The sequence below is a fragment of the Malus sylvestris genome, chromosome 10 (genome assembly GCF_916048215.2).
Source record: "Malus sylvestris chromosome 10, drMalSylv7.2, whole genome shotgun sequence".
In the NCBI taxonomy this organism is placed as follows: Eukaryota; Viridiplantae; Streptophyta; class Magnoliopsida; order Rosales; family Rosaceae; genus Malus; species Malus sylvestris.
In genome coordinates, this window is record NC_062269.1 from 6,194,513 (window position 1) to 6,219,700 (window position 25,188).

General features: G+C 37.2%; 4 protein-coding genes and 1 long non-coding RNA gene across 5 annotated transcripts; 3 read left to right on the forward strand and 2 right to left on the reverse strand.

Annotated features, from left to right (window-relative positions):
- The first annotated feature begins 1,865 nt into the window (after positions 1-1,865).
- On the forward strand, positions 1,866-5,774 carry LOC126586187 (ABC transporter G family member 1-like). The gene is made up of 8 exons (XM_050250901.1): positions 1,866-2,265; positions 3,180-3,259; positions 3,479-3,949; positions 4,048-4,134; positions 4,221-4,340; positions 4,469-4,663; positions 4,757-4,843; positions 4,924-5,774. Exons 1-8 carry the CDS (start codon positions 1,932-1,934, stop codon positions 5,605-5,607), a joined length of 2,058 nt encoding a protein of 685 aa, XP_050106858.1. The 5' UTR covers positions 1,866-1,931; the 3' UTR covers positions 5,608-5,774.
- Positions 5,775-8,488: 2,714 nt separating this feature from the next.
- LOC126585762 (small ribosomal subunit protein S13, mitochondrial-like) lies at positions 8,489-10,100 on the forward strand. Its single transcript, XM_050250263.1, has 3 exons — positions 8,489-8,656; positions 9,414-9,641; positions 9,736-10,100. Exons 1-3 carry the CDS (start codon positions 8,585-8,587, stop codon positions 9,907-9,909), a joined length of 474 nt encoding a protein of 157 aa, XP_050106220.1. The 5' UTR covers positions 8,489-8,584; the 3' UTR covers positions 9,910-10,100.
- Positions 10,101-10,240: 140 nt separating this feature from the next.
- On the reverse strand, positions 10,241-10,986 carry LOC126585763 (uncharacterized). Its single transcript, XR_007610642.1, has 2 exons — positions 10,730-10,986; positions 10,241-10,611 (listed from the first exon to the last, which is right to left on the reverse strand). It is a non-coding gene; the product is annotated as an uncharacterized LOC126585763 (long non-coding RNA).
- A 379-nt stretch (positions 10,987-11,365) lies between these two features.
- Positions 11,366-12,774, forward strand: LOC126585761 (30S ribosomal protein S13, chloroplastic-like). Its single transcript, XM_050250262.1, has 3 exons — positions 11,366-11,781; positions 11,868-12,092; positions 12,431-12,774. The coding sequence occupies exons 1-3, from the start codon at positions 11,668-11,670 to the stop codon at positions 12,593-12,595; spliced, it is 504 nt and encodes a 167-aa protein (XP_050106219.1). The 5' UTR covers positions 11,366-11,667; the 3' UTR covers positions 12,596-12,774.
- A 1,719-nt stretch (positions 12,775-14,493) lies between these two features.
- Positions 14,494-15,724, reverse strand: LOC126585760 (protein EXORDIUM-like 2). The gene has a single exon (XM_050250261.1). It carries the CDS (start codon positions 15,653-15,655, stop codon positions 14,774-14,776), a length of 882 nt encoding a protein of 293 aa, XP_050106218.1. The 5' UTR covers positions 15,656-15,724; the 3' UTR covers positions 14,494-14,773.
- Between the last annotated feature and the right edge of the window lie 9,464 nt (positions 15,725-25,188).

Genomic DNA, 25,188 nt, shown 5'->3' on the forward strand with positions numbered 1-25,188 from the left:
AATGAAATGTCCAAAAAGCCTTTGAATTTAACATTTTTTTAACAAAATAAGATGAAATGAGATCAAAAGAGTTGAAAATGGAAATTTTAAAGGTCAAAATGAGACAAAACCATATGCAAATGATAAATTGAGATTGGATAAAAGTTTCAGGGGCAATAATAAGCCTTAATTGGTATATATTAGTTCACCCTAGGTAAGGAGAGTTTGATATAAATGGTCTAGACCTCTGTTGCCTGGTTCTAAGCTCGCTAGCTAGTAGCTACCTCTGTATGGGTTGAAGGCTGGCGCAGCTGCCTTCTTGCTTCCTAGATTGGAGACATGGCCATTGCAGTGGTAGGGAGTGATGGCAGCCTTCGTCACTTCGTGGTCCGCCGCATGGATCAAAAGAAAGCACGTAGAAAGTGTCATTCCTCGTGGTTTCAAAATTTTCTACTATTGTATCATTTCACCTGATAAGTTAAGTGTATATCATACACGTGTAAGCTGAATATCATTTTTGTAGTATGGACAAGTTGAATAACATAATCATACAAGTATAAGTTGGATGTCATGTTTGTAATATGGACAAGCTGAATATATATCATACACATGTAAGTTGGACGGTCTTGTATTATTTCTTTGTACTTATACGTAAGAGGTTTTAAGTTTGAATCTCGTGGTTAACGAATTCAATACCAATATATATATATATATATATATATATATGTGTGTGTGTGTGTGTGTGTGTGGGTAATTCAGTAATGATTTATGCTCATGTGCCCTGGGTTTGAAACTCTCACACACTTATATTATTGTAGTAGTTTCGAACCCTCATCCTCTCATCCCCTAGCATTATTCTTTTATTATTCCTTTTTGGATGAAACGATAGAGATTTTATAAAAAATATTAAAGTCATACAACCAATCTTGTAAAAGAGCATCCTATGTGATATCTGGAGGCTCTTCGAACCAACATGAATCAACATTAGAAAAATAGTTGATATTAACACCAAATGAAATAAATCTTCAAAATTTTCATTTATTCGATTCATAAAATAAGTAAAATAACGTTAAAAGTAATGATATTTCAATTTCGATGTGAAGCTTCCACTTATACTACACCTCTCTAGTTATTTAAACAAAGTTAGACTAGAGTCAATCTCAACAGGATTTTCTTTCCATGATGATTCTGCCAAGCTCATTCTTTTGGCTATGATTTCACTGGATGGTAGACAGGAATAGTAGAAATCTTGTTAATATTAATTCATTCATGTGTGTCACTTATTAGATGACGAGACATTTGACTAACTAAAATTAGTCATAGTTACTTCAATTGTTTACCGGCGCTTAGTTGAATATCTTCATTTTAACATCCAAAACACTAACAGAAATCATATTGCACTAGCATTCACACAGACTATCGCTTTGCTTTACTTTAACCAAACAGTCGAATTCTTCTTATCAAATAAAGAAAAGACATGGAAATTAATTTCCCATAAATTTCGTCGCATACCGAACGGAGCCAAAAAAGACCTTTTAACAACCAAAAAAGCTAATTGGTTAATCGATATCACAACTTGGGAAATTTTTTTAATGTGGCCGGTATATAGGATAGTATATTACGTATCATTATACAAATGATGAGATATATGTGTTAAAAATTTAATAACTTAAAAAATAAAATTTTCCATCATTCCTATTAAAACAAGTGATATATCACTTGTGTTCCTGTCATAATTAAAAATTTCTTGACACCTTTGAACCACACGACTACACGAGGGCCCCGGTCCCGTCCTCTTCTTCCCACGATTTTTTCCCGAGAGGAGAAAAAAATTTGTACACGTTACCTACATTTTAAGGATCTTTAAATACCGGGCATCCTTGACCATTTCCCCAACAAAAACTCTCTCTCTCTCACACACACACACACACACAGAAATTGCCCAAATCCATATGGCTTCTACTTTTAATCTTAATGTCCACCACAATGCTACTGAGCATGAATATGGTTCAGCTATACTGGAGGTTGAAACACAAGTACTGCCAAGGACTGGCGGAGGAGGAGGAGGTGGCCGCGTCCAAAACAACAACCATGCAAATTTGGAGGAGGGTGTGTTTCTGACATGGGAGGACTTGTGGGTGACAGTAGTTTCCAAGAAGAACAGTATTGGTAGCAGCAGCAGATCAATCCTGCAAGGTCTAACTGGTTATGCCAAGCCTGGGGAGCTCTTGGCTATAATGGGTCCTTCTGGCTGTGGCAAGTCCACTCTCCTTGATGCTTTAGGAGGTAATAATCGATACCCTACTTAATAATTCATTCCAATTTCCATTCCACGAGATGTAATTTCAGCATGGTTAACGATTGCATGCACGTACAGAGATAAGCATCCGGATGCTATTTTTTGGCTGTCTAGTCAAACAATATTTATATGAATTTGTGAAAGAATTTTAAAATCTCGCGTCGGAAAATTGACAAAATAAATACAATATATAATGAACGGTTCCACATTTAAATATCAAGATTTTAGAATTGTGCAAGCAATCCCCTACTAAACGCATCAATATTGTCCTAATTTAACAACCTGTAAAGTTTAGTAGGTGTTGGACTTTATTATAACATGCATCGGTATTAGTAGGAATGGAACCACGTAATTATAATTAAGATAAGATATTTTTTTGCCAAATTACCAAGCCAGCATGGTATTTTCAACATGGCCCTCACATGAGACCATATTTGGACAAAGATTGTCTGCCCTTCTTGTTCCCGTGCCCTTTCATGCCCTTCTGTTTGTGTGGTCACGGTTAAGCCACATCAACATTTTATATTACTATTCATTTTTGTCTTATTATCTTTATAAAAAAAACAATATAAAATGTTGACGTGACTTAATCGTGACCACACAAAACAGAAGGACACGGGAATAAGGAGGGCAGACAATTCTTGTCCACCATGTTTTTATTGGGTTACGTGAAAAGAGAATTCCACAACAAATAAGGAGAAGACAATCACGTGAATACTACACGCTTGGATTCGACCCATTAATTGGGGTCATGTCCAAGTAATTAAAGACCTAGTATTATAGCTCAAATAAAATTCGATCTCAAACTATGTCAAAATTTCAAATATTGTCCTAAGTTAATCACATACACAACCTGTGTGCATAGGTACTCTAACTTACAACTCATGGTTACACACTGCAGGGAGATTGAGTTCAAACGCAAGGCAAACAGGGAAGATCCTAATCAATGGGCATAAACAAGCACTAGCTTATGGAACTTCGGTGGGTGTGGCTTCAATTATACGTATCATTCAATGCTTCAAGCGTTTTAACTGTTAGATTTGATTTTACATTATTTAGATCATTTATTTTCAAACTTAATCATTCATTCTTGTATTATTCAATGTTATGCAGTATTTTGAAGAAATTTCCCTTAATTTTTCACTCTTTTTTTTCCATATTTTTTTTTAATAAATCACATCTACTTATATACGGATACAGGCATATGTCACACAAGATGACACTTTAATGACGACATTAACCGTTAAAGAAGCCGTATATTACTCTGCTCAGCTGCAACTGCCAGACTTCATGACCAAGTCAGAGAAGAAAGAGAGAGCAGAAGTTACAATTAGAGAGATGGGTTTGCAGGACGCCATGAACACAAGGATTGGAGGTTGGGGAGCTAAAGGCCTTAGTGGTGGCCAAAAGAGGAGAGTAAGCATTTGTATTGAGCTTCTCACAAGCCCTAAGCTTCTCTTCCTTGACGAACCGACAAGCGGCCTTGACAGTGCAGCTTCTTATTATGTCATGAGCAGAATTGCAAATCTTGATAAAAGTGATGGAACTCCAAGGACTATTGTTACATCCATCCATCAGCCTAGCTCTGAAGTCTTTCAACTTTTTGACAGTCTTTGTCTTCTGTCTTCTGGAAGAACTGTCTATTTTGGTCCTGCTTCTGCAGCAAATCATGTAAGGCTAGCTCCATGTATATGAGATGGCTTATTCAGAAAATCAGAGTTATTTAAATATATTGTTAACTATGTACTGATGTTCTTAATTGGTTGCAGTTTTTCACTTTAACTGGTTTCCCATGCCCAACTCTCCAAAATCCATCGGATCACTTCCTTAGGACCATAAACAAAGATTTTGAGCAGGTAAGAAAATCTCTTTGGAAACAAGAAATCACATAACATGCTGATAAACCTTTAGAAATCTAATAGAACTTTGTAACACGTCGCAGGACATTGAGCAAGGCGTAACCACACCAACAGAAGTAGCAATTGATACTCTAATAAGGTCCTATAAAGAATCTGAAACCTTTCAGCAAGTTCAAAGGCAAGTAGCTGAACTGTGTAAACAGGTAAACTAGTAATCAGATTCATAGAAGTAATTATGTATGCACCTTTTTGAATAAAATTTCAAATTGCAGTAGTGGACCCAGGATTAATGGGGGCAACATCGACTAACATTAATTCACATGAAATTTAGGACTCTGGTGAAAAATTGGAGAAGAGAAGCCGTGCTGGCTTTCTTACACAATCTCTCGTACTCACAAGAAGATCCTTCGTGAACATGCATAGAGATCGAGGCTATTACTGGTTGCGCCTGGCTATCTACATCTGCATGACCCTAGGCCTCGGTACTATCTATCATGAGCTTGGACATGGTTATAGATCTATTCAGGTAAGTGAGAGAGAGATCTATATGTACTATGTATACAAGGAAATTGTCCCCTTAGTAGGCAGTTAATTAGTACATAACATTCGTATGTTGCAGGCAAGAGTCTTGCTGCTCACGTACATATCTAGTTTTCTAACTTTCATGGCCATTGGTGGATTCCCTTCCTTTGTGGAAGATATGAAGGTAAATTAATTTAGAATACTTCATTAGCGATCGATGTTAAAATTAGTGTTCCTAAACTCTACTTTTTGTTGTAAATGCAGGTATTTGAACGAGAAAGACTAAACGGGCACTATGGTGTCTGTGCATTTGCTTTTGGCAATACATTTTCTTCTGTGCCTTTCTTGATAATGATTTCAGTGATTCCCGGGGCAATAACTTATTACCTTGCTGGACTTCATACCGGATTGGAACACTTTGTCTACTTTTCTTGTGTGATACTTGCTTGCATGATGTTGGTTGAGAGTCTTATGATGATAGTTGCTAGTATTGTGCCCAATTACCTCATGGGAATAATAGCTGGTGCTGGAATTCAAGGTCTTTTGATGTTATGTGGTGGATTCTTCCAATTACCAAGTGATCTTCCCAAGCCTGTGTGGAAGTATCCAATGTACTACATTGCCTTCCACAAGTATGCATACCAGGGATTGTTCAAAAATGAATTCCAAGGAACAATGTTTCCAGCAAGTGAAGCCGGAGGACCATTCATCAGCGGCGAACAAATTTTGAGAGACAGATGGCAAGTGGAAATGAGATATTCTAAGTGGGTGGATGTTGCTGTGTTGTTCGGGATGATAGTTCTATATCGAGTTATGTTCTTGGTTATCCTCAAGACTACGGAGAAAGTTAAGACTAGTACTACGGCCCTTCTGTCAATGCCTACCAAGCGAAACATGCAAGTATTGGTTAATCCCTCATCCACGCCCGTGCATGGAGAGAACCACTAGGACAATATCAATATTATGTATTGTTTTTACGACAGACAAATTCCAAGGGAAGACGCAATACAAATAAAGCTGTGCGAGTAGATATATACACACACACACACGTACTTCGAACAATATCACGTGTGTAATAATATTATAATTACCATATTAGGCAGAACTTACCACAATTAGGGGTGGGCACTTAGAACCGAAAACCGAAACCGAAACACGAACCAAATCGAACCGCACCGAATGGTTTGGTTTTGCGGTTTTGGAACGGTTTTGGTTTTGAAACCGAACCGCAACATAGAAAACGGTTTGGTTTCGGTTTTGGCTTTTGAAAACCGCATCGAAACCGAACCGCACCGCAAATATTAATAAACATTTAATTAAATGTCCATATTAAATTTCATGTTTTAATTGGTTGTTTGTTAGAATCCATGCACTTAGTATGGACACAACCACACTGGAATATCATCATTCATCACTTTCTTTCGTTCATTAACTTCAAGGACCTTTGTTATTTTATACCATCACACACACACACACACACATATATGTACAAGGGTGGACTAATCTTGTTATCAAGAGTCGAACAATGATCTAATGAAGTCCACTCATTTGAAGCATGATATCACATATTCTAGTATGAAAGTTTCACTCATGTTTAATGAATTCAAAGTTATTCAACTTGTTTTATGTTATACTTTGTACGGGACACCTTTTTGTTGCACAAACATATTTTAACATCACAACTGCATGCAACATGCTAATTGTTTATATAACAAATGTCTTTTTCCTATTGCTACTGGGAAATGCTTATTAATATGTTTAATTTCAAATTGTACATTTTTTCTTAAAAACCAAACCGAAACCGTTTGAAACCGCACCGAACCGAACCAAACGATTTGGTTTCATTTCGGTTTTGGCTTCAAAACCGCACCGAACCAAACCGCAAACAATTTTGGTTTCGGTTTTGGTTTCACTCAAAACCGCACCAAACCAAACCGTGCCCACCCCTAACCACAATGCTTCTCCTTATGTAATAAAAAGTATTTTTCAAGTTTTAAGACTGATTTGAAATCATTTGGAGAGTTATATTTGTTGTGTTTTACCTTTAATTGGATTTAAAAAGAAATTAAGAACCCACTAGCGATTCGTTTAGTGATGTAATTTCAAATCTCCAACTCCTAAAGTAAATATTTCATGAGTTGTATAAAAGAAAAAAAATGATCGGACAAATTTATAACAGAAAATTAGGGTACGACTCTTTAGGCTATCTCCAACCGAAATGACTAAACATAGTCTCGTCCAGAATTATAGCCCTGCAAAAAAATTATCTTAAATGAACTATGTCAAGTCATACTCATATACCATCTCCAATCCAAGAGGCTAAACATATCCTATAATAATTTGTTAGTTCTAAGTTTATACTTTAAATTTATTGGTTAATTTAATTAAACTACCTTTGGATGTTTTCGAATCTAATTGTTGGATTTGAATCAATTATTATAACTGAGGAGCTGATCCACATGAAACAAGAGAGGGGGCGACATTTAGTTAGCTTAATGCCCCTTTGGCCAAATAATTTTCTAGTAAGCTCCATAGAATTATACCCTAATCATCAGTTGGAGATGAGTTTTTGGACAAATCAAGCCATTTTTTTACTTTTGGACATTTAGCCTCTCCATTAGATACGACCTTAAACTGAGCTACATTACAAAATTATCTTTGGTATTGTTTTATATAACGATAGATTTACACTAAGGATGAAAAAATATATTGATATCAAACTTATCATTTTTGAGATTTGATCCTAGAAATTCTTACTTACAAGGAAAAATATAATTAGACTATAAGGGGGCGTTTGTTTGCCCTCACTAAACTTCGTTGGAAAAGACTGGCTTAACTGGAATTGCTAAGCCGTGTTTGGTGTGAAGAAGGACTAGCGTTAATGAGACTAAGTCGGATTCGCCCTGACTAAGTCCTTCGCTAGGTAGTCTTAGCAAGTCCCCTCGAAATGTATGAGATTGTTAGTCTCGTCTCCAAATCTACTTCATTTTTACACTGCATTGTCTATACGTTACTTTGTCTCCGTTTACCCACCCCCAAATAAGCTTCACCCACTGCCAAAATCTCAAAATCGAAACACCAAAATTCAAAAAAAAAAAAATGCAAAACAATAACAACAATGGGAGAAGCTAATTAGCAAGCATTCTTCACGCATTCTTCCTTTTTCCTAGAAAATTCTGAGATGGCTATCTCGTTCTGGAATTGCAGATGGAGAAGCCGACGCATGTATCAGAGGGAGCAGAGAGATTCGAAAATTTTTGGGAGAAAAAAGGTGAGAAAGGTGGAGATGCCTAACGGCGGGAAGAAGGTGAAGGGGATGAGCTTGTCTTGAAAGATCTACCATGACCTTGTTTTGAAACACTGCGTTTTACAAGAAATACAAGGAGGAAAAGAGAGAATGGATGGAGTCAGAGAGAATGGATGGGTGAAGGTTCCAGAGAGAGGTAGAGTGGGAAAAAAGAACGAAAAGGGTTAAATTAATATTATTAGATAAAATAATAAAATATTATTAGCTAAGTGTTAAATAATATAATATTATAGTTTGTTTATATTCAGCTTTTTAATCCGACACTGCACCAAATGCTTCACTAAGTTACTCCAGTTTAGTCTAGTATAAGCCAATTCAACTTAGTCTTAAAACTAGTCTAATCCAAAATAATCCTGTGAAACAAACGCAACTATGTGACCATAACTTCGATGTGAACAAAGTACAAAAATAAGGTGGGAAGTTTTAAATAAAATAATGTGTATAACTTGGTAAATTTCTGTGCACATAGAAGCGGGCCAAGCCCAAATGAAAAAGAGATACAGGTCGGTTATTTTGGCGGACAAAAATCCCTAGTGGTGGTTTGACTGGAAGTTTTCCTTCGGCATTCTGCAACTTACTTTGGCAAAATCTAAGTATCCAGCGACCAATTGATCATTGATGATGTTGGGGTTACGCGGTTCAATCGCAATCGTTTCTGATGCGAGTCGTCGACTCCTTCAATCTGTATCGGTAAGTTCGAATACCTTAAAAAACTTCATTCTATCAGACTAATCGTTTCTTTTGTTGAATTCAAACAAACTGTGTTTAGGGTTTAGGGTTTATGACTGTGGATCATGTTCGTACTAAAGATGGTGCTTTAGAAATTTTCTGGGGTTTTCATGAATTGTTGGTTGCCTCGTCTGGTTTTTATTTTTTGGGTCTGAAATTGCCCCTCATTTGGTTGCTGTAAAATTATGTAACTGAAGAAAAAATAACTCATGCCTCATGGGGTTGGTTTTTTTTTTCCTAAGATTTGTCATGCATTGGAGAATGTTTTCTGACTAAGTGATTTTCTTTCAATGCGTGGTGTGAGGAGCCGATCAATTGGCTCAATACAGTTGGTGGATCGGTTACTCACATCTCCCAGCTATCCTGCAAAATTTGTCCGGTAACTGAGATTTTACATGGTGGGCAAGCCTTGGCGCAACAGAAAGGTTGTTCCTTTGTGACCGAAAATCACAGATTCGAGTCACGAAAACAGCCTCTTTGTTCCCCGGGCCGAACCTCGCAAAGCAGGGACTTGACTAAAATGATTGACTAGTGAATTATGAAATGGCAAATACAATTATATCTGCAGTTTTGAATTAGTTTGTTTTTCATTGTAAATTGTAACTACACTCAAAGATTAAAAAATTTGGAACAAATATTCTGACCACCCCCATTTGAAAGGTTACAGATTCATATGTTGGTTTAATGGTCATATTTGAGCTTCCTGTGTCATTTGCAGTTTCATGGGGTCCGTGTGAAATGCCTGAATATAAGAGCAGGAATGGAGATTCCAGACAATAAGCCCCTTAAGTATGCGCTTCAGTACATACGTGGGATTGGCAGAGCCAGGGCCGGCTTGATCATATCTGAGCTAAACATGACCAACAAACGTGCCAAGGACTTGACCCGAAGAGAAGTTGTTGCCATTGGCGAAGAAATCTCCAAGTACTTAGTTGGAAGGGAATTGGTATATGTAGCTCTCTCTGTTTCTCTCCCTCCTCTCCCTCTGTTTTAGTGCTACTTGCATCACTAACAGGTTTGGGTTTTTCGGGTTTTTTCAGGCGACTATTGTCGAGAGAGACATCAAGAGAATGAAGGACATTCAGTGCTACAAAGGGATCAGGCACATTGATAAGTTGCCTTGCCGAGGGCAGCGCACCAGCACCAATGCCAGGACTAGGAAAGCTAATCCACGGATTGCGGTTGCATCATCAAACAAGGTGAAGAATAAGTAGTCAGTATAAAAGAAGTCGTCAGTTTGGACGCAAAAGACAGCTTCTTTTCACAACTTTTGAGTTTTGAAGCCATGGTTGTTAGATGTCTTACTACTTATCCTCAAAGTTTCACTCACCCATCTCTCTTAACCTTTCCAACTTTTATGTTAAACCAACTCTTGGATATTATAATCTCAAGAATTTTCTAAGTTTCTTTTGGTTTCTATTCGATCAAAAGGTAACCATCAGTTTCCAAGCTTGGCAGTAAATCAAAGTGAACACCAAAGCTCGCGCTTTCCAATATTGAGTGAACTTTTCTTAGATTTAATTGACGAGGGGGTGTGCCACCAAGTGAAATCAAATTCAAGAAGTCTTGTTATTACAAATTTCTCGTGTCGTCCCTACAACTTTGTGATTGAGAAGTTTCCTTTCAGTTGTATGAGAGAATCAGCATTTCATGCCTACTTCTGTAGACAATACTTTTACATTTCCGTACACACAAATGCTGCTAAGCGACTGCTCTGCTGCCTAATCCAGTTTTCGTAGGGAACTAGATTTTCCGAAGTTCGGTCTTATACCTTTGAATTTCATTCTGGCAGTTCAAGAACTTATAGGGGCACAAACAGCTTCCACAGACACTTTTTCGAGATTGCTTGGACGAGGGTACATTCCGAAGTTGGTGTTTGATATTGTCACTGAACATTTCTGCTTACCTAGGCACTCCTGTAAAGATAAAACATCAGAAAAATCTCGATTAGGTTGAACCTGGAAACCTTTGTGAGTTAATTGGGGAAAAGTTTAACCCTTTACTGCAGTAAATTAGGAGCAATCTGAGAAGTACCTTCGGCAGGACTGCATTTGAGTTTGGAGCATGACTGTTACCATGCTGAAATTTCCCACAGCTTCCGGTTGGAGTTCCAAAGCTTGAAAATTTAGTTGCAGAAATGTTCAGCTGTACATGTAGGCTGATTTCAGGCCTCTGCTGTGCTTCCGTTTGGCCTTGGCTCTCAGTGATTCAACTCCACCCCTACAGGAAGCCACAGAAAGCCAACGCTTTCAGTTCTTTTCATTTTTTGTAAGCGGATTGGTCAAATCCAGGCATGTTTGGTTAACAGAAATGGAAAAGGAAAAGAATTGTAAAACTAAAATAATAAGAGAAGCAACAAAAGAGAATCAGATCAACTAGTTTCTCTTGTCGATCTGATTCTTGAATTTAGGGGGATGTATTCAATTGTGATTTTGAGGAATTTTAATTCTTTTAATGAATCTAGGGGTATTTAATCAGGATTTTAAGTGATTATCCGAAATTCAAAATGTATTCAATTAGACTAAGCCGGCATTCACTTAACGGCTCCGATTCAGACTAAGCCGTCTAATACTTTATACAAAGTTGACTGGTACAAAGTTGACTGTCAAAGAGGCTTTGGCCGGTACCACACCAGTACCTCATGTTGTTCACGATTGTTTGCTCCTTCCTCCTTGTGTACATGATCGTTTTCGCATGCTCTTATCATCCACGGTGGGGCAAAATTTTGGTTCCAACAGCTTTCAAGGGGAACATCTACCGCCCCAGCCTCGGCCGCACCAAGTATTCAGACGTTTCCACGAGAAACCTTTTTATCTCAACTTAATCAGAACCGTTCATATTTGATCCAACGGTGTCGAAACGCTGCGCATATATTGTGTTGCGCACTTGAGATTTGGCCAGAACAGGATAACTCGACCCCATCGTCTTCATCCACACACAAAGCTCATCACTCCCACAACTCAGACACAGTCATGGCGCAAACACTGGCAATGCCTCTGGCACCCTCCCTCTATGTAATCTGCAATGGAAGAAACTCTAATCCCCTCTCCAACGGCCTCTCCTTCCCAATCAGACCCCCCAATCAGGTAAATTTCACGTTTTAAATTCTGGGTCGACCTCAGAATTTCGTGGGTCGACCTCAAAATTCATGGGTCTCGTCGATTTTGTGCAGGTTGGTGGCTTGAGCATCAAATGCGTGCGTGTTGGCGGAGTTGAAATCCCCAACAACAAAAGGGTCGAGTACTCTCTTCAGTACGTTCATGGAATTGGGCGTACTAGGGCACGAACAATCCTAATCGACCTCAACATGGAGAACAAAATCACCAAAGATTTGTCGGAAGAAGAGCTCACCATTATCCGAGATGAAGTCTCCAAGTACATGATTGAAGGAGATTTGGTAAACCCTCAAACTTTATTTGTTGCAAATACAATAATTTTGCTCACTGGCATGACATTGATTGTCGTTAGATGAGTTTAAATTTCGACATTTATATAGTAAATACATTAGATCACCTTCATTTGACCGCAAGCAATTGCGGTGGGTGGAGCAAAATGCACCCTTAATTTGTTAGGGTTTCCTTTTTCATATAATGGGATGTCATTGTGGCGGTATCTCAAGTCAATCATGCGCGTCCTAGGTTATAACTTTCGCACATGGGATTGCCTGATTGTTTTGGGATATGGCCACAGTTTCCATTGGATGAAAGTTCTATTGGGATTTTTTGTATGTTGCAGAGGAGGTTCAATGCCTTGAATATAAGGAGACTCAAGGAGATTCAGTGCTACAGAGGCATACGCCACAGCCAGGGATTGCCTTGCAGAGGACAGCGCACCAAGAACAACACTAGGACCCTGAAGGGTAAGAGGGTCACTGTTGCTGGAAAGAAAAAGGCCCGTTAAGTAATCGAATGGGTTTTCGACTCTTTTTGTAATTGGTAATGAATTCCTTTGTCTGGTTTTGTGTTTTAGTATTAACTACAATTGTTCTGATCGCTTTTGCTTCGTTGAGCTGTGCCCTTACCTTTGGAAATGTAGTTGGGATCATCAATGTATATTGAAGCATTTTATCATGACTTGTATATGTTGGTGTACTTGTTTGATCACAATTTTATTCATAGGATTGTCAAATGTTGAGAAGGAATTGTTGTCTAATCACTTGGTCACACTGCAGTAGATTCTTGACTACTTGGAATGCTATGAAATTTAATCAAAAGTGATGAACTTGCTGAAATTGTTTACAAAATCTATAAGGCCTAGTTTCTCAAATCATCAAAATCCTTGTCGTTCGGTTTGATCATCTTATTCATTTGTCTTTTCACTAGCATGCTTCACTGTTTCTTCCTGCTTGTGCCGGAATTTGTACTCCATGCTTTGTCATGTATGATGGGTTTGAAGTGTTCAGCACGTATTTAATCGCTCACAGTTCTGCAATTTTGTGAATCACCACTTGCATTTCTATATGCATTCATGAATTACCACTCCGTTACAAACTTGTTCAGAAGATGTCTACTGTTTCACATTTCCTCCGGTAATTAGAATGCTTTTCATACGATATATTACTTGAACGTATGAATTTTAATTGTAGTTGGATAAGTATGGAACTTGAAATGTTTGAATAATTGAAATTAGCCAGTTACGCGAGTATTTTCGGAGGAAGAAGTTGCTGAGCTTGGTATGGTTTACGCATGAAACATAGGTACAAATATACTGAAACTTCTCTTATGCATTGAAAAAGTTGCTGAGCATGGTACCGTTGTTTATGTTCATTGCATTTTGTCTTCCAAGTACTGTCAAATGGGCACCATGATATTGTATTATGTTCACGTGATGAAAATCACATAGCTAATCTCTTTATTAATTATGTTACAACGTTTTTGTTATGGACACAAGAGTCCGTAGCATTCATTTTCACTTGTAAGTGAAATGTATTAGGTCGTCAAAGACGAGTTTGAATAACATTATTGTTAGTCCGCAGTAAGTAAGTTTACCTCCTCTTAGCTAAATAATATCGTTTGAAAAAGAAAAATATAAAATAAATAAATAAATCTACTTGTGGATGGTCAAATTGACATGGACTACAGTGAATACGACAAAAGAAAGGAATCATAGTAAGACCTAGTTTGGGAGTGAGGTGCTTAAAAAAAAACACTCATGAAAAAAAGCTGTAAGGGTTTTAAGTGTTTGGTAAACTGAAAAAAAATGGCTTATTTTGGAAGCTGCTGTGAGAATAAGCTGAAATCAAAGGAAAAAACTGAAGCTGCTATTTGCAGCTTTGGAAAACTGGCTTTTTTTCAAAGCACATAGAGCTACAGTGCTTCTTTAATGAAAAGACCCACTATTAGACTGCTTTTTTTTCCAAAAGCACTTTTACAAAAAAGTTTACCAAACACTCTGCTGATTTATTTCACAGCCGCTTATTCTTACAGCAGTTTTTTTTCAAAGCACAGCAATACCAAATCAGCCCTAAATGTGGTGCCTTATCACTTAAGCATAAAAACAAAATAACCGTGTCGTTGAAAAGTAACAAGTTACACGAGATCTTTTCTTTTTTCTCTCTCAATACACGAGTTCAAATGAAGTGTGAGAAAATTTTGCCCTCCGTCCGGCTATTAAGAAACCGAATTACGTGAGTGACGACTCGTACTTATAATGTTTAATATAAAAATATATATTATTGACTACGAAGATAATATAAAAATATATATTATTGACTTGATACGCCACCATGTTGATCCACAGCTTTGTCCACTAGTTGCTAACTCATCATTAAGCTTTTGTTTATCCGATAAAACACAAACTTTTGCTTGTAAAGCGAAAACGAGCACCATCCTTTCATCTTTAACTTTTAAAGACAACATTTTCTCTCTCTATAATTGCTCTATTTAACCATAACCACTTTATTTCCACTTGATCTACACGTCACGCAAGACGACAAACTTGAAGTGTGTACAAAACCCCCCAACCCTATCCACTCCCCGTCCTCATCGGACACCATCCCATCATCACATTATGTATTTATATATAATATTATAATAATATCTACACAATCGCGTGCGGCGCAGATGATTGCCACGTCGGTCACACAAGCGGCTTGCATGCAGAGGTCTGCGGGTCCCACATGGCTGGCAGTAGAAACCTACGCCCGTTCACCCCGACCGCGTTGTAGCTCGCCCCGGTCGCCTTGTCCACCAGGACTTGACCCGGATAACCCGGGTATGCCCCGGTTCCGAAAATGCCCGTGCAGGCAGAGACCGCCTCGAGCGGCGCGGTGGCCGGCCCTTGGAAGTATCCATTGTTGTACGGATTGGTTACTGTTCCCGCCAAGAGAGTGGCGAGGTTTATGATCATGCCGTCAACTCCGACGTCGCCGTTTGGGGCCACTAACGGCGGGGTTTGCGGGCCGTAAATGGGCTGGTGAAAGGGCCAGGCGCATTGGCCGGGGCACTGGACCACCGAGTTCCCAACCCACACGTAAGCCGACTTCTTGTCCCGGGCGGAGCCGTGGGTACCGCAGCGGCTACAGAAGCCGTCGACCGCCACGTCACTGGCAGTCAAAACCACGTTGATGGCCTTCAACGCGTTGACTTTGCCGGCGAGGGCTACCAGGTGCCGGTTGCCGAGGGACTTTCCGAGAGAGTAGGCCTCGTGGAGGATTTGCCTGCCGACGACGAGATTGGAGGCGCCGCCCTTGTACTTCTCGGTGGTTTTCCACCAGGAGGAGGCAGAGGGGAGTGGGCCCCGCCGGGGGGCGAGGGAGTGGATGAAGTCGACGATGATGGAGCGTTGGATTGGGGTGAAGTGGCCGTACCAGATGAGATTGACGGTGATGTTGCCTTTGAGAAGAGCGCCGTTGTGGTACTTGAGCACCAGGGGCTGCTCCTCCACTAAAGCACCCAAACCGGGCTCGGCCAGAAACAAGAGTAGCAAGAGAGAAGTGGCAAAGTGGTAAATAGGATACATTGCTAGGGGCAAGAGTTTAAGGCTTTTGTTGGGAATTGGGAGTGGGGAGAGTGAATGAATACAATGAATTTGGTTTGGGGTGGTATTTATATTCGGACGATAAGGGAGACAGCTGTGGATAGCAAAGGTGTCACTGTGTTAGGCGTCCACGTGGGAGTTGGTGATTAGACATTGAGGGCACTCGAGACCGGAGAATTTGCCAGGCTGTAAGGTTTCTCGGATGCGGGGTGGTGAGACTAGAGAGGGTTGTTCCAGGAACTTGATGCTCACTTTTAAGCGTATAGACTCGTTACCCCGCATGGCTCTCACCCTCATAATTTTGTGTGATTATTTTATTTGACACATAAAAATAAAAATAAAAATAAAAATAAATTGTGAAGAATTAAAATGATTGTGTCAAAATTACTCCCATTGTATATGTGAGTTCGTTTTTAATGGTTACCAGAATTGGAATCGACCTTCAATAATATTTGCAAATTCCCAGTTGTGTTTGTGCCGTTAGGGTTTAGGCCTTGTCTTTTAGTTTTCACAAACTATAGTATTCCATAATTCTATCCAAAGATAACCGTTTCTAAACCTCAAACCATAAATTCCGTTGTGTCACATATGATGAAAATCGTATCTTTTCTTGCCTTGACGACATATAAAAAATGATAGGAAAATCATATTTTTGTACTTGGTGTAACATCTAGTATGTCAAGTTGTGCGTATAATATTGATTGTATGGATCGACTGTTCCATTATATATAGTACACTAATATGATTGAATTACATAATATCCCTAACTTTACTCCCAACATATGCTGCACACCATCAGCGCATCACTAATCAGTGTCCAAGTCCTCCATGGCTTCTTGTCCTCTCTCAAGCCCTGATGCCTACCTTCGACGAAGAAATGAGCATCTTCCGCGCTCCCTCTAGCTCCCACATGCAGAAGACCCTCTACTGGTTCGACTTCGTCGTATTGGGCATCGGCGGCATGGTGGATGATGTTGCCTTTCGTGGACTATTTTTTTCCAACGGCTCATTTTTTTTCTTACGCGGTATAATTTTGTGTTTTAAATCAACTTGTAAATATTATGAACGAGTGAACTATTGTCATATCAATTTAGATAAATAATTGAGAAATGTGATGATGTTACTAAGTTTATTCTCAGTTTTCAATTTAAAAGTTTAACGATAGATATTAATCATATTATCACATTCTTAAGTTTTCTTTCAGTGCTCTTTTGCTTCGTTTTGTGTATTAATTTATACTTGTTGAGGCGTACAAGGATTCGTGACACATTCATTTGCACTCTCCACTCTAATCTCCACCGGTTCTTTTCTCCCATTTGGTAGCCCCACCTAGTAGGGTTTCATATCAAAGCTATGACGTGCACCGAAGGCTGCCTTGAGAGAGTCAGAGTAGGTCCGGCCTAGAAGGAGTGGAAAAATCGTGGTTTGCCATGTCACATTTCAGTCTCGATTTCACCGTAACACGATATTGTTCGTTTTGAATCTAGGTCATGCCCTCACGAATTTGTTCCTGGGAACTCAGACGAGAACTTTCCAGTAAGTCACTCAGCCTAGGAATGCTCTCGCCCAAACTCGCTTAACTTCGGAGTTCTGATGGAACCTGAAACCAATGAGTTCTCAAAAGGCCTAGTGCTATAGAAGGTAGGCATGTACATATAAGGTACATTATCCCCTCTCCATTTGTCGATGTGAGATGTTACAATTCACCTCCCCTTAGGGGCCCGACGTCCCTGTCGACACACTTGCACTAAACGGCAGAGTGGCTCTGATACCATTTTGTGACATCCCAGTTTCGACTCCGCTGTAGCACGATATTGTCTGTTTTGGGCCCAGGCCACGCCCTCATGGTTTTGTTTTTGGGAACTCAGACGAGAACTTTACAGTGGATCACCCATCATCGGAATGCTCTCGCCCGAACTCGCTTAACTTCAGAGTTCTGATGGAACTCGAAGCCAGTGAGTTCCCAAAATGCCTCGTGCTATAGGAGGTGGGCATGTACATATAAGGCACATCACCCCCTCTCCGTTGGTCGATATAGGATATTACATGCCACCGGTTGTCCTTTTTAAAAAAAAAAAAAAAAAAAGTCAAAGGAGGTCCACTATGGAGGAGTTGATAAAGAGTACTGCTACACTTGACATTTAGTTGTACTATTTCTCTAATAAAAATGAGGCCGTCCAATGCATGCGAGTCTCATTTCTATTACAAAAATAATACAAATAGATGGTAAAAATAAAATATTTTTTATTGATAAACAATGACATCATCTAGCTACAAGAAGAGTAGAAAGCTTTGCCCAGGTGCAAACTTCCAGACCAAAATTTATTCACTGCTTTTGGGGGATTATTCCAAAAATATTATGCTCCCGCATGCATGATTGTTGCCGGTTGAATATTATATAATTAAATATGAAGCTCGTCGCTTCTTGTAGAACATAAAATAATTTACGTGGAACCAGTTCACGATAATTTAATATTCGAAATTATTTTTCCTGTGAGCTACTGCGGCTAACAGGATTTTCTCCAGATTTGTTTAATGAAGATTTTAAAGATCTGTGGATCAAGTTTGTTTATCATAAATTATGCGATCAATTTTTTTAAATGATATTTGTGTTTAATTTAAAATAAATTAATTTCTAATTATTAAATATATAATAAACAGACAAAAATAACGAATCTTTAGAATCGTCGTAAAGAGAAACCGGCGATAATCCGGATTCCTACTGCGGTATCCATAAACATTTTGTTGGGCGCTTGTTGGTTACGTCAGCGTGGTGTTTTTTATTTGGTAGCATAATTGGGAAGTGCGCTGAAGCTGAGCACCTAGTACTAACAACCAAGGTAAGGTAGGATTGGTTTTGGTTTTGGTTCCCTAGGGGTGGTCCGCAGTATAGTGGCCTAGTAGTAGGGTTTTCCAAAGTTTAAACACTGCTTTTTTAAAGTAATAGAGATCATCCTGAATATTGACGCGAAAATTATGTTAAAAACAAAAGTTAAGCGGAGAAAGCAGTTAGTGTTTAAAATATTCACAAATTGTCTTCAAACATTCAAAAAGTCAAGGATTATGGAAAAGAAGGTAAAGTACAAACTTCACCTATCGGGTAGGATATAAAAAATTATTGAATTTCAATAATATTTATCGATTTACTGCATAAATTTTGCTTGAACCAACCACAAGTTTCCAATTTTTGAATTCTTTTTGAAATTTTTTTCCATAATTTTGACTAAATGAGTAGATATACCAACTTAATTGTAAGTTTCTATAATCTTTAAAAACCGAAACATTATCAATTTATTCATTTATATGTTGATATTTCTATTTATATCGATGTTTTAACCACTAAATATATCATCCAAACAATATATTCGTTACTCCAAACTGGAGATGCTGATCATTACATGGTTTTCAGGACGGGTCCTATCAAACATTTATGGTCTCCAAAACCAAAAGTAAAAAAGTAACAATAATTGTCACCTAATCCATGGCGAAGTCAGAGTTGGGAAATATCGGTTTAATAAATTTTTTATTTTAAAGGTATGCAAGAGATATTTGTTAAGGACATTTTTAGGAGGAACTAGCATCTGTAATAATTTGGTTTTAATTTGAATTTACCTAAAGTCTCTTGTAGTAAACCAAGACACAAGCACACTTTTAACACATCCAAATCTCTTGACAACTGCTACATACATTTGAGTTAATTTGGTTTTTGTAATTTGGTTTGGTTTTCTTTTAAAAGTTCTGAAAGATTAACAAATTAATGGTATTGATCCAACAAAGTAATTGTGTGACAATAAGGATGCATTGATATAAATAGAGGCAAAACCAGGATCCAAAATAGGGTGCTACGAGGGAAGAATTGTACAACGAAGCATGAAGTTGTGTCTAGTATATCAGGGCTTTTAAAAAACAGAACGAGCCAAGGCCACTGCAAGCCCTAACTAAAGCTCGCCTCTATTGGAGATGTAGTACCAGTGTGTATGTAAAATGTGATAAGTAAAGATTTTGTATATTTAATATCTATTTTAATTTTCTTTACTGTGTCGTTGACACGTGAAATGAAAAATATTGTTTATTACACTCTTTACCAATTTTGCAAAATATAATGCTAGGAGAACTAAATTTGTAGACAAAATTTGCAAACTAAATGATGTGTTATCAATATGAATGAGCACATTTATCAACGCTTAAGTCACATCATCAACTTTTATATCATTTAATTTGCAAAATCATGTTTACAAATTTAGTCTCATGACATTATACTTTTGCAAATTCAGCTTAAATCATATATTTACAAGGACCACTAGTTTGTCATGTTAAAAGAAAATTACAATAAGAAATTGAAGGGAAAAAAAAAGTTGGTGACTTGTCTTCGTGTCATAACATAATTTAAAAAGTAAAAATAAAAAGGAAAATTAATGAAAATAACTTAAAAACTTTAATTTTTAACGATAATAACAAAATAAAATGTAGCGAATAGTACAAAAATTGATTTTTTAATGTAAAAATATAATTTTTTGTTAAAGTAAACAGTACTAAAATCTTTTCGTTAAAGTTCTTAAAATAAAAAAGATCTTTTGTCACGTGACTATCAACAAGACAAGGCCTTTTGTTTCACGTGAGTTGCAATAGTGCAGCAACGTCGGCAAAGACGGCGACCGACAAGCTGTGGTCAAATGGCGGTGTTGGGGGGCTCGATGGGGAGGGGCCGGGTAGGGTAATTACATTTTTCCCAAGGCATTGAAATATGAGGGACCAATATGAGAGGGGTTGGAGCAGATGGACCCTCTTCACTCTAGCCCTTATTAACTTTCTACAATGGACAAGAATTGTCTGCCATTCACTTTCAGTATCATTTTCGTGCCTTTCTATTTTGTGTGGTTACAGTTAAGTCACGCTAATATTTTATATTGTTTTTTTATAGATATAATAAGATAAAAATAAATAGTAATATAAAATGTTGACGTGGTTTAACCGTGACCACACAGACAGGAGAGCAGGAGGAGGGCACCGGAAGTGGAGCGCAGGCAATCCTTGTCCTTCTACAATTGACAAGTTTTCATCTCTGCATCCGTTTCTTACTTTTTTTTCAATAAGTAAACGGGTTACACCGTTGAGATACTTTAAATAAACTAAAGTACATATAAAATACACTGATGCTAAAATATTATCTCAAGATATCTTTTAAATTGTTGGGGTGGTTGCTTCAGATGTTGTTTTTCCGGTACTAAAACATTGTCTCAAGGTATCTTTTAATTTAGGACAAATTTATAATGAAACGAGCCTCAATTCGGTTTTGGTGATCTTACTTTACATCTTTGACGTATGAAACTTCCACTTTAATGGAAAAAATGTAATTAGAAATTTTTTGATACAAAAGCAGTGTAGAATATATCTATTTCAAAGCATTTTACATCTTTAAAGAAATGCTCTAATACTACCCAAAAAACTACTATCTTTTTCATTTTTTTTTTCAGAGGCACGAAAAGAAAACATTGATTATTGTGATATTTTACATCAATGAAGGCAACTTCACGATTGGACCTGCAAAGTGGCCAAATAGTGTAAGCAGTCATAATTAATTTGAAGGTTTTTTGTTTTATTTTTTTGGTAAAGGTAACTAATTTGAAGTTGTTATGTGGACTTAGGGGTCTCATAAAATTGCAGCTTTTTACATAGGGTAGTGCTACATGCACTAAATTTGTGCATCAAATCCGTGCACGTACTAAATGACATGATACATTCTATACCATATAAATTTTTATTGGTGTTACATTCACAATTATTAACCAAATTATAACTTGAATTAAAGTACAAATTTGATTGCTCCCACATCATTTGGTGCATAGATTTGGTTTACCTAGTATTATTCTTTTATAATTTCAGGACCATTTTTCTTTATGAAAATGTTGTTTCACTTTAAAGTTAGGGAATAAAAATTGTTTGGTAAAAATAAAATATCAAGTTTTATTTTAAAAGCAATGACTGCTTGCATTAAAAGATAGCTGAGTCAATAATGAATATTTCAATTCCTACTATAACCTCACTGGTTTTCAAAAAATAATAGTGTTTATCCTTCTATACACACATTTTTTTTTGGGAGTTTTAACGAAAAGCTCACGGTACTGTTCACTTTAACGAAAAACCACATTTTTACACTAAAAAGTCAAACATGGTACTATTCATTTTACCCTTTATGTTGTCCTTATCATTAAAACTCAAAGTTTTCAAACCCTTTTCATTAGTTTTTTTTTTTTTTTTTTCTATTAGAAGTGAAATCATCACCATCGCCTACCACTGCAACCACCAGCCAAACACTACCACCAACATCGTTGTTGCCGCCGCCACTACTACTACCATTGCTGCAATTGTTGCCACCACTGCTGCTTGGACAGTGCCACCACTGCCACCACTGTTGCCACTACCGCCACAATCCACAAATGCCACCATTGCCACTACAACCACTGATGGGTTGGGAATGCAAACTAAAAGCTGAAAATCAAAGACCAAAAATTAAAAACTAAAAACTGAAATGTATTTCAAACGGCGTCTAAGGTGGTGTTAAAATTTCAATAAGTGAAGGATTCCAGCCCTTCAAATATGACAACCTAAATTGTACTTGTAATATTGCTTTTGAGTTACATGAATCGTATTTCCACATCTTATTATTGAATTTATTCCCCTTTAGTATTATGATTTGCCTTTTCAGTAGCAATAGTCCGTCAAAACTCTTGTAATTATTCTTTGAATTCAATCAATGTGATCCAAATCAATGTCATCCTTGGAGATAACTCCGTCCAATTTTCTCTCATGTATTGTTAGGTCGGTCAAACAAGTCCAATTTAAAAATAAAAAGTAGGTCCATAAAATATAAGAAAAATAAGACAGGTGAGATGCACCCATCATATGTATGTGCAATTGTGCATGAATGGATGTTATTAGGTACCAATCATTTGTTGGGTGTCGGGGAGAGGGAGTGATACGGTCCAATCCTCCCCATAAATACCAAGACTTAGACAAGATAGCGACGCAGTTTGCGAATTTAACAAAAAGACATGAGAACCAAAATAATGCATACAGAGGATTTGGAATTTGATTGGTTTTTCTGTTCTTCCACTATTATTAATTATTATGCATGCAGCCCATCCCTTTTCAAAGTCTTTGTTTCTTTCATAAATGCAAATTTCATTTGATTTGTGTTGGTTCGTTCAACTATGGGACCATACTGTTATTCGTACTTTAAAAATATCATTTTATATTCTACATAAGTATATTTTTCTTTCTAATTATAAAAAGTTTAAAGTACCAAATAAGATTTTTGAAGAGCTAATAACAATTTCCGTAATTGAATTACTGATGGACATCAATTTATATGACATAGGTACACTGATACGATATCATTCTATGTTAATGAATTAAAAATATGTTTATGTCTTTGTTCACATATAATTTTGTTGACACGAAACTTCACATATCTGTATAACCGTACAATGTATGTTGTTCTCTTACCCGTACACAACGACGGAACACAAACATAGACGCTATTATTGTTCTTTTTTACTTAATATCTTTATTTGGGAAGGAATTTCATCCCTTCACTTGTCACCTTTTGTACTTCTTTAGTCCTCTTATATTTTGATTTATTCAAATTCAATAACTAAACAAAATAAAGGAATTGTATAAGGTGAAAAGAGTAGTGTATAAATCATTTCGCCTTTTTTTTTCTTTTTCATAATAGGTAGTATAAATTATAAAACAATAATTGATCAGTCGTTGATAAGGATATTCACTAACTACACTATCACCTCATTAACAACTGCTTAATAGCTGTTAAAAATATCTACCTCTACTTTAAACTTGTATGTACTGTTGAAATCCCTTAGTGTAATTATTAGATAATTAGTTAGTCAGCTCTGTCTATATCTAACGTTAACTAGTTATTTATTTAATACAACGTTAATAGCTCTTCTGAGCGGACTTTATTATATTTTATACAATCTGAATTGTTCATTCGTAAGTTCATTACTCATAAACCATCCTCATCAAACTCGAGAGTTGTTGAGTTATTTACTATGACTTGATATATAAACGAACTATAGCTTTGTCAAACCAAAATAAAAACAGTCTCATACCGCCCGTGGGTCTGGCATCTTGAATTCCCAGCCCGTGTATTATTCTCATCTGGTTGAATAATTTGAATAATAATTAAGGTGGTCTGAATATCCACATCCTATCTAGTTGATGACATTTAGAAGTTATATCACTAATAAATAACTTGTATTAGACGATGCCAAGTTGACCTAATTATATACCCAGAAAAAATGTAGATGCAGTCCATCTATCTTGTACTATTATTTGATTTTCCGCGTGTATCGACAAACATTATTTAATTAAATCGGTCAGGGTGATTAATCGGGACAGGGCAATTAGCCTACTCCATACAATACGGGGTCGGTCTGTGAGTTATTGACCAACTGTATATTCCCAAGGGGTCGATTTCATACAGCTGCAGTTTATTTAGGATTTAATTATTTCCTTCCTCAGAAAAATGAAAACAATTATGCCAATATTGCAAAGTTCGTTGGAGAATGTAAAGTCCCATATTAGGGATATGACAAAATAATATGTAATTAATATGTGAAAGACTCACAAATAACGTCTCCATGGCCTTTTGTGTTGAACCACGCATCTAGCGATAAGTTATTAAATAAGGACAATATCGGCGATGTTGGTGGTAGAACATGTTGGGCTGAAAAAATTTATCAAAGTTTTATTTATTTTTTAAACAAAAATATTCATACTTCATACTCAGGCCATATATGTGGAGTAAAAAATAATATGAAAAATTCTAGAGTTGATATGCGAGCTTTTACGCACAAGTGATGAGAACGCCCTTATTAAATTGCAAAGGCCCACATTTGTTCCAAGCATGGTTAAACCTTCAAGAAGCCTCAGCTACTAACTATGAGTTCTCCAAGCTCTGCTTCCCATGCAAGGAGATAAACTAGGAATTAAAGATAGAATTAATAATTAATCCATATCTTTAAACTTTCATTATTGAAGACCAACTCAATCATGCAACAAATCACAATTATATCTAACTAAGGATGCTATAAGATAATTCTATTTAAAATGTTAACGTGGCTTAACTGTGACCACACAAAATAGAAGAAAACAGAAAGAGTACCAGAAATTAAGAACAGACAATCCTTGTCCATCAAAGCACTCCTACTACTAGTCTACTACAAATCTCGAGTTCAAAGTGTGTGCCCAGTTGTTGTTGCATGTCGTTTTGCACTTCGCCGCTCTCTCTCTCTCTCTCTCTCTCACTCTAAAAAAAGCTTTCACCTGCCCAAGATTCGATCTCATGCACTTTAGCGCTCTCTCTCTCTCTCTCTCTCTCTCTAAAAAAAAGCTTTTCACACACACACACACACCCACTTTTATTCCTATTTTCTTTCTTCCGAGTATCAAATCTTTCCCAGATCCCCATCCCAAAATAGTTACCTCTCTCTCAA